General features: G+C 38.7%; 1 protein-coding gene across 2 annotated transcripts in view; it reads right to left on the bottom strand.

Moving 5' to 3' along the window:
- Positions 1–574: 574 nt before the first annotated feature.
- Positions 575–10,292, bottom strand: part of LOC124111838 (vacuolar protein sorting-associated protein 13D-like) — a 120,571-nt gene continuing 110,853 nt past the window's right edge. For both annotated transcript variants that reach the window (XM_048384355.1, XM_048384356.1), the window contains one exon: positions 575–9,658. In XM_048384355.1, coding sequence (XP_048240312.1) covers positions 9,566–9,658 — 93 coding nt within the window. In that variant the 3' untranslated portion in view covers positions 575–9,565. The remainder of the gene's footprint in view (positions 9,659–10,292) is intronic.

Raw genomic sequence — 10,292 nt, 5'->3', positions numbered from 1 at the left:
GTGAGTGAGTGGTTTTACGCCGCTTTTAGCAATATTCCAGCAATATCACGGCGGGGGGTCACCAGAAATGCAGTAGCCTGCAGAACGTTTGCTGCAGTTTCGATTTTGTAGAGCCTGGTTTTGGATCAATCCTGTACTCATTGACCTCGGACGACCTGAACGTGCTCGATCTTCAACATCATGAGTAACTGTTCCAGTCTGCTAATCACAGTTTGTTGTCAGCACTTGTCTTTGTTCTAATTCTTGGCATTCATATTCATATGTCATGATCCCCTTCTTTTGTTTAAGAGTATAGTATAAGAGTGAGTGAGTGAGTGAGTATGGTTCTACGCCGCTTTTAGCAATATTCCAGCAATATCACGGCGGGGGACACCAGAAATGGGCTTCACACATTGTACCCATGTCGAGAATCGAACCTGGGTTTTCGGCGTGACGAGCCAACACTTTAACCACTAGGCTACCCGACCGCGCCAGTATAGTATAAGAATCACTGTGAACTAGTCCTGGTGGGACAAGGTATATCTACAGGTATATAAACTGGTATAACATGTCAACAAACAACAGCAACAAGGTGGCGATGGAAGCAGGCTTCCCCTGTTTATTACCAAGTTTGATCATAGAGAGGCTTACCTGTGTGACCCAGCTTGTTGGGGAAACCAGCAACAACAACAACAAACAATTAACAACAAACAACAACTCTTCACAAAGTGACGGAACAGCTGGCTGATGCTCCCTTGTCACACACATCACATTACATCAGAGAGTAGGATTAGTATTGCAATTCCAGAGTTTCCCATCTCGGGCGACCTAACTACAACCATTCCTGGGTGCTTTATTCTAGTGGACAATGGCGCTTGAGGGAACACAAGGCCTACAGCAGATGGCAACTGAAACTGGCGGTTTTATGCAACATCCAAGGCTATCCCAACTGCACCCAATAAATGATGGAGTAGGTTATCATAGAAGTTAAAGGACAAGATTTGTTTCTTATATACCCATCGAACAACGTTATACACCACCCTTCCTTATTTTCATATGCAAACATCCATGCATATTTTTTAAATTATCCACACATGACACTGATCTGGTTTTGAAACCACCGAGACCTATTTCAACTATGAAAAGAACACTTCATGTTTCTTGAGATAGCTATAAGGACTAAGTATTGTCAAATGTTGCAAGAGAGTCAGTGCAATCAATTGAAGGGGTAGTCAAACTACTTTTGCCACAGAATAGAAGCAAAACAAGTTATTAATTAATGGATTAAGTTTCAGTACTGATATTAAATGTCAGAATGTCACTTTGAAATAAAGTACAAGCTATGTGTCAAGAAAAGTTTCACTATATTTAGAAAGTATATTAACCAGTGCTTAGCCTTTTTCTTGGTGCATATATGAAATAAGAAAGTTCAGCACCATTTTTAATAAGGCTTGCATAAGAGCTCCAGGGTAACCAATTTAATGATATTCTGTATGTCCCATGTTCAGATCTCAAATATTTAAGTTTGCAGTTTAACATGAATTGTTTCCAATACCTGTGGCTAAATACCAATGAAAATAAGAAATATTGATATATGTTTGATGATGTAATAAAATGCTCAAAGAGAAAAGAACAAGTATGAAACAAATTCAAGATTAAGCATCATTATTTTACAAGGCACTTTCTACTGGTCACCCTCTGATGGACTGGAACATCCCACACGACAGGTAATGATCCTCATAATAGACAGAGACATGATCAGCATTATAACATTCTCCAACTTTGAACTGGAAATGTGTAAAATCATCTTAAACAATTTCAACGAAATACAAAAAAACTAGGGTTGTGATGATATGCTGTTTACATGAGGAACTGCCAATAATCACCATACATGGACGCAGCAGTTGTGTGCTGTGTTGTTAGCAAAGGAATACCTGATACCTAAAACAAAATATTACTTATAAAGAAGACGTTTCTATTTGTTTGGTTTATATATAGATTGATTTGATACCAAATACTACGAGCAAACAGTGGAGAAATCATTAAATATTATTTCAGTTTACCCACAGGTTCTGATTTAAATGGATTACAAAAATACAAACTTGCTTCTGAAAATAATTTAAGATAATAATGGTCAGAATTAGATAACTCATACCCAGTATATATCTTAAATCCCAGCCACTGAAACCTGTGAGAAATGGAGATGATATTTCTTTTACTCTGTGAGGTCAACAATGTAAAGAAAAAGAAAATATAATATTCTTATATACAATAATTTATTATTCTTTCAGTATTTTAAAAAAAAGGTCCTGTAAAACATACCGGTAAAATAACACAGTGTCAAGGGCTACTGTTTTGGGCTCCGAGGTTGTGTCACGTTCTGACTCACATAACAACTTGTTTCTCACAGATTTCTAGAGAAAACTGAAGGCTGTTGCTTCATAAAAAAACAAATCCTTTCAATAGTCTTATGAAAATAACCTCTGATAAAAATATTAATATAACACATTCAGTGAAAACTGATGCAGATACTCATACAGTTAGTTTTCTTTTTCTTGTTTACCCGAGGTGAAAATTTCTCATGATATTTACACAAAGAATTAAGTAACACATGACATAGCCATGGGCATTCCAGGGAAGAATAGATCCCCAGTACTCCATGAGTGTCCCCTGTAGGGATTCCAGGGCAGAATAGATCCCCACCACCCCATAGTGATTCCAAGAGTAGACCCCCAGTACCCCATAGTGATTCCAAGAAAGAATAGATCCCCAGTACCCCATGTGTGTCCCCAGTAGGGTTTCAAGGGCAGAATAGATCCCCACTATCCCAAGTATGTTCCCTTTAGGGACTCCAGGGACAGAATAGATCCCCACTATCCCAAGTATGTTTCCTGTAGGGATTCCAGGGACAGAATAGATCCCCACTATCCCATGTGTGTTCCCTGTAGGGATTCCAGGGACAGAATAGATCCCCACTATCCCAAGTATGTTCCCTTTAGGGACTCCATGGACAGAATAGATCCCCACTATCCCAAGTATGTTTCCTGTAGGGATTCCAGGGACAGAATAGATCCCCACTATCCCATGCGTGTTCCCTGTAGGGACTCCAGGGCAGAGGAGATCCCCACTATCCCAAGTATGTTCCCTTTAGGGACTCCAGGGACAGAATAGATCCCCACTATCCCATGCGTGTTCCCTGTAGGGACTCCAGGGCAGAAGAGATCCCAACTATCCCAAGTATGTTCCCTTTAGGGACTCCAGGGACAGAATAGATCCCAGTACCCTTGCCAAAACAGCAGACCAGTGAGTTTCAAGGGTTACAATGTTTGACCGGGTGATCATTGCCCATGCTATAAACCTCTGGCTTGCCTGGTCCAACCTTGATCCAGGCTTGACAATTTACAGGCAGCCATGATACAGCTGGCATAAATACCCACATGCACTTCCTTGCTCACGTCACAGAGAACCTAAAGTGATGCAGGTCCTAGAAGATGCCAAAAAGCATTTAATTACGTTTGATGCTATAGTTTTCAACATCAAGATGGTAAAATAACCCAAACATGTGGACACATCAGATTTGACAGCAAACAAATACTAAAATAGCACAAAAATATATTTTTAAAGATCTTCGAAAAATGTTTATCCAATTGATTGAAAGAAAGTAAATGTAACCTCAACTCGAAACTATGAATCGGAATTGTCGGTGATTACAAGACAAAGTCTGTGCTGTGTTCTACTACCTCTGTGCATGACTGAGTCCATCAATATTTCAGAATCCAGATGACTATTTATACCATAGAAATATATATATTTATGGTTTATGATCAATACTATTAATACCAAAGACAAAACATTGTGTTCTATTTTCTAAGCTTAAAATGATGTTATCCACAAAATGGAATGGGCAACATTTTTCAGCTACTCATAAATGCCAGACGCCCTCATCAAACCATGGTGATTATTCTTTGGTATTTTTAGTGCTCACGGAACAGCTTCTTTCAGTGGCATTTAGAAGTTGGTGTGATGAAGTAAGACGAGTTCTATGGATGAACAACTTCTTTATTACAATTAGTGCGACGTTTCAGTGTAGATCCTAACACCTTTATCAAGCACACTTAGGATCTACACCGAAACGTTGCACTAATTGTAATAAAGAAGTTGTTCATCCATAGAACTCGTCTTACCTCATGGAACAGGTTTGTACTAATGCCTAATGCCTGAAAATACCGAAGCTCTTCTGCTTCACACCTCATGACTAAAATTCAGAGATGGTGTTGGCAGTGAAAAAACAAACCAATTATAGACTTTGTGCATTTCAAAATTCTAAAGTGATCTGAAGTTACTCAGGGAATGATTAGTTTGCCTTTATCCTTAAACTTAGAAATAATGTAAAGTTGTTCAGTGGAAATGCTGAATGTCCTAAAAAAATGGTGATGTGAAAAAATAACTAAAATAGTTTGGATCCTTCTTTCAGAGAAAGTTTCTGAATGACTGGAAACGCTAAAACAAAAACAAACCTCAGTCTTACTCTGGAGGTTTGACCATGCAAAATTGAATTTGGACCTGAACATACAGCATGAGGTTTCAAATGTTAAATTTGCATGATCTAATCTGTAATTGTATATCCTCATTTTAAAATGCCAACCTACAGTGACTGCGAAAGAACTTTACGAAACATTTACAATTCTGATAGGATGAAGGTGTCAAATCAGCTTTTTAAAATCATAGGTGGTGATTGTGGTTTGAAACCTCTGATTGGAATATAGACTTTTCATGTCAAAATTTGCTGGCAGTCATCAGGGCAAATCTGGGATTCAAACCCATGAGTGAGGTGTGGCCACCCTAAGCCCCACAATGTAATAGCCCTGTCATGGTTGTCACATCAATAAATCACTACAAACCCAGGAGAAAAAGCAAAACTAACAACAATCAAGTAAACTGTCCACATATAATTGCACTAGGAGCAAAAACAATTCAAACACCAAACAATATACAAATGATAAAACTCAGTTTTATACAAACAAAACATGATAATCACATTGGCACTTGTGTTCTAGATAATCCTGAGTGATGAGTGCATATTTCATAATGAATGTCTCCTTCCACCATGAGAAGATGCCAGTCTACCAGGAACCCAACTTGATCAGGTCACATTTATACACTTCTACCTGGTAGTTCAGTAGCCTTCAACCTGGTCAGTGTATTGAAACAGTCGCCAGGCATTTCTTGACAAATATTCTTGAACCAAGGCTCTAAACAACACCTATGCTATCAATTTCAAGCATCTTGTCCATCTGAACACAATACACTTCTAAAAGACTCCGTAGAAAGACAGATGTGGTTTATGCATATAACAAAACATGGCATTCTATCATCGAGGGACCGGTCATGTATCATAGAGGGGTGGATGGGGAGTGAACAGCACCAAAATATAGGATGAATGGTCACTTTACTTTCAAATATTGCTTTTTCTTTTTTTTCTCAACACACTACTTTGACTATTTTGTATCCATGGGAATGTCATGATTAAAAAATATACTACTCCAAAGAAGATAAAGAATACCCGGGGTACCCGATTATGTATATTACAATAATTAATCTGTCATGTATTTCAGTTATGATGGCGTGTTGTGATGTGGGAGGAAAGTTCGCCATGGCTTGGACATTACCCTGAGCATGGGTTGGCACTGGCAAACCAAGAATCATAACAAAGGCAAATTTGGGATTCAAACCCAATTGAATTTTGGTATACCTCTGGGCCCAAACTCTGAACAGTGGTGTGTGGTTCTCTGCTAACTGGGCCCCCTGAGCCCCTAGAGTGCATTGAGAGAGGATCATATATATTTGGTGTTCCCTACTGGATTTTACTCCCAATACAGCTCCCTCTACAATAGAACTCCGGTCGTGCTAAGTATATACACTATGGAATGTAAACAGGTCATGCTATTCTCAATGAGCTGACATCTACAAGGAACAAACTCTCCACTAGATTCAGGATGAAGCCACAATGATGGGTTACCTCCATCTCTCATGCTAAAACAGACAGACACCTAAATAATCATACAATGTGGGCTTTCAGCCTCATCATTTCGCTGACTGGCAATAATACCAGGAACTTGGCACAATGCAGGCCAGGGCTGGACAAACCATTGGGGTTCCTGGGCCTCACTTAAAGGTGGGAATAACAACATACTGACAAGTGGAAGCCTTCTACAAGTCTCGCACTATGTCAATATTTCCAAAATTCATTGTTTCAATTTTACATGCCCAAAATGTCCATTTTCAAAATCACAGAAACATGGCTTCATCACATAATTATTGTTGAATCTAGACATGTATATATACCACTCAAAAGTAGTGAAACAACACCAATTGTTTCACATGACTATAGTTAATCTGTCATGGCTGTTGGTATTGCAACACACAGCTTTTCAAATGTTGGTGTTCCTTAACTTGTTTTGAGTGGTATAGTTAAGCGGCTTCAGAAGCTGTATGAAGACAAGATATATTTACGGATACCAACCTGTTTCATTCTTAGAAATCCATGTCAATCTTGCCTTCATAAATACCATTAATAAATACTATGCTATATATATACACACACATTTAAGTAGCCACACAATACTGACGGACATATATACAAGTGTAAGATGCTTCTTCACACAGTTCTATGTACAACGCTATGTATATATCTACAGATCACAATATCATTATGCACAACATGACTCCCGTCTACTTGGAACAAATCCATTTATACAAACTAGTACGACTGGCTAAAAAGATCGGTAATCGGAATTATCGCCGATGGAAATATTAATATTTATTGAAATCAAACTGTTATCATCGATAATAACTCACATAAACTGTTATAAAAAAAAGTTTAGATTTACCGACTTGTCATTGTGAATAATGGAAATTGTCGAAGACGGAAGTGTTTTTGTTGTATCTCAAATATCAACAAAGTAATCCATCCATAAATATGTCATTTGCTTAAAGTTCTTTCGATATTTATGGATAATTGATCAATATTTAGTAAGCGATTATTGACCTCCATGACCTATATTGATAGCCAGCCCTACAAACGGAATAATATACATGTATCACACAAATGAAAGCCCTCTCAGTGTTGTTGATGTAGGGAGGTAGGGAGATGATATAGGGTCACCATTACCAACGTCTAGTCTAGGATGCATGGATCTGGGTGATATGACGGTATTCATGGGATACTGGACCATGCCATCGTAAACCTTCACTGACATTATATCAGCATGTCAGTGTTAAACAATATTTCACAGGCCAGCTCAACTTAATTACATAGTTTACACATCTCTCATCAGTTTTAGCCATAAAATAATACTCAAACAAGAAATATATAATAGTGACAATTCAATAATACATTTAGTCACTGAGTGTTCGTATCATAAAATGATTTATTTTTACCCCTCCTGCCTTCAGGTATTTGGGGACAAATAAAACAAATAATTAACTTGGCCTGGACTTATCTTTGAACATCAGCATAATTCTTTACACTTTGAAACCTAACATAACCATAGTTTCTAGTGCTGGAATTGACAGCATTTCGGAGGTTGTGGCTATAGTATTTGAATCAAAGGACCCCCTCCCCCACCATGTTCTCCAGTTTAAAGATACAGGTTATGACAAAAACATGGCTTTCAAGCTTATTTCAAACACTGTTATTACATCACATTCTTTTATTTGTTCTCTCTCATTTAGGAGGGCTATCTTTAACAAGCTTGTGTTAATGTTGTCATATTTCATTCACTGAATTTCATACAGAAGCTCCTTGTCAAGGATGCATTAAGAGTATTTAACTTTCCTAAAATAGTTATTTTTCAAATCAAAATGATTCTTTTACTTATTTACCTCAATTTCAAATTGCAGCGATATCCCATTGCTGATGTCCTATATTGTCAGTCACTAAACACTGCTGCTGTAGGATGAGAATCAAAACACTTCTTGTTTCATACAGAATATTCAATCCAGCCTTCTCATCTGCACTGCTTCACGTTGGCCATAGATCTGCTTCAGCTTTGACGTTAAGGGACCCTGATACCACAGTCTAGGCAATATTGCTGATGTGGATTTTGTCTAGACTGCAAAGATTAACAACATAAAAAGAAATAAAACAACTAAAAGTTAACTAGGTTCCACTGCATATGCATATTTCTTGTTATATTTTAAAAATTATTATTATTATTATTATTACTTAAAACTACATCACAGGCTAACATTACGACTGCCCACCAAGTTATTCCCATCACTAAATGGTAGTGACTACAAAGCTGCCTGCAAGAGTTACCTCCCTTAACATAAACGCTTCAACAATACAACTGACAGCAATCTGTCTATTAAGCAGGGATAGTCAATTGTATCTCGACCATTGAACCTGGTTATCAAAGACACATTGCATACAAGTTATCATTCATCAAATCACGACAGACCTACCAAGTCCTGTACAGTAGCTACACTGGAAGATCACATAACTAAATGCTGTTGAGTACTTCCTGAATTGGTATTATTTCCACATCTCAGATGGCGTTCACTCTTTTCAAAACTGTTTTCATTAGATCCAGTTTACTCAAAATGTATCTAAAATTACTATTACATGAGAATTGTGAAACCAAACTACATAGCAGTAACAAGCTGGTTCTGTTTTTAGTTTGTTTCCATTTTTGGTGTTCGTTTCCATTACAAACTACAAGAAACCTGATTCACATTTGTGGCAGAAACAACAACGGCCAGGCTGAATCTAGGTTTCGGAATGACCTGTTTTCATAATGATGTTTTCCCGTTTTGGACGTCATCACAATGTCATCTGGTGTGTTCATCGCAGGTCCTTGTGTTCGGATGTCATCACAATGTCATTGGGTGTGTTCATCACAGATCCTTGGTTTCGGATGTCATCACAATGTCATCTGGTGTGTTCAGCACAGATCCTTGTGTTCGGATGTCATCACAATGTCATTGGGTGTGTTCATCACAGATCCTTGGTTTCGGATGTCATCACAATGTCATCGGGTGTGTTTGTCAGTTGTCCTTGTGTTCGGATGTCATCACAATGTCATTGGGTGTGTTCATCACAGATCCTTGGTTTTGGATGTCATCACAATGTCATCGGGTGTGTTTGTCAGTTGTCCTTGTGTTCGGATGTCATCACAATGTCATTGGGTGTTTGTCACATATTTGGATGATATGATGTCATGGAGGTAGGAGGTGATACTACTGAATGTCACGCAAGGACTAGATTCAGACGTCGTCATGACATGAGTGTTACACTGCTGTGTATCATGACGAGACTAACTACCCACTTCCTGGGACTGTTTTCAAGAACATAGGGCCAGGACATGTTTCACACATCAGGGTATTGTTTTTTCCCCCCGAAATCAATGACCTTGCCCCAGCAATCTGAAGCATATTTCTGTGGATAACACGGCATCACACATTCTCCTGTGACAGCTGTTATGTTATGATGTCATACATCAGTGCCATCTTGTGATGAATTGCAAAATACTAGGATTTAATACACATGTGCTTTGACACAGTGTCAACCAGGCTCTGTGTGAGATCACAATTCCAGGTCGTCTGTTGATGGGAATGGCTGCAGAGTGTGGACAACCTCTTCATACAAGCCCTTCGCATAGTTGATCTCATTGGTCACCTGCAAACAAAACGATAAAACCCTTGCAAATATGTTTTCCTTATTTCTCCCTACTGATAATTCTAAAGAAACATTTTCCAACTTTGTGATTATGTAATTTATTTTCATCTTAATTTCACGACCAACATTATGGTTTTGGGAAACAATACTTCAGACAAAAACTGCTGGAGATCTGGGTGAAGGAGTGAGTGAGTTGGCTTGAGTTCCACTGGCTTGAGTTCCACTGGGAACGTTACTTCGGGGACATGACGGGGTGTCAGTTTAATGCAGGAGAAAGTGATGCAGGTAGTAGACATCAGTCACACTGCTGAAATCCATGGGCATGACGCTGACAAACCAGGGATAACAATCAGGGTAAATCTAGGCACAATGATCACACTCTTGAAGATCAGGGTAGAGGGGGCTCTGTCTGACAGCTCTGGGCTGCTGAAGACCAATTCTTCGGCAACCCATGCTTGTCTTAAGAGGCGACTATGCTTGTTGTAAGAGGTGACTAATGGGATCGGGTGGTCAGGCTTGCTGACTTGGTTGAAGCATTTTATTGTATCCCAATTACGTAGATCGATGCTCATGATGTCAATCACTGGATTGTCTGGTCCAGACTCGATTATTTACAGACTGCCATTACATAGCT

Source organism: Haliotis rufescens, unplaced genomic scaffold (assembly GCF_023055435.1).
Source record: "Haliotis rufescens isolate VD_foot unplaced genomic scaffold, xgHalRufe1.0.p SCAF_5, whole genome shotgun sequence".
In the NCBI taxonomy this organism is placed as follows: Eukaryota; Metazoa; Mollusca; class Gastropoda; order Lepetellida; family Haliotidae; genus Haliotis; species Haliotis rufescens.
This window is presented reverse-complemented; position numbering and strand designations above follow the sequence as displayed.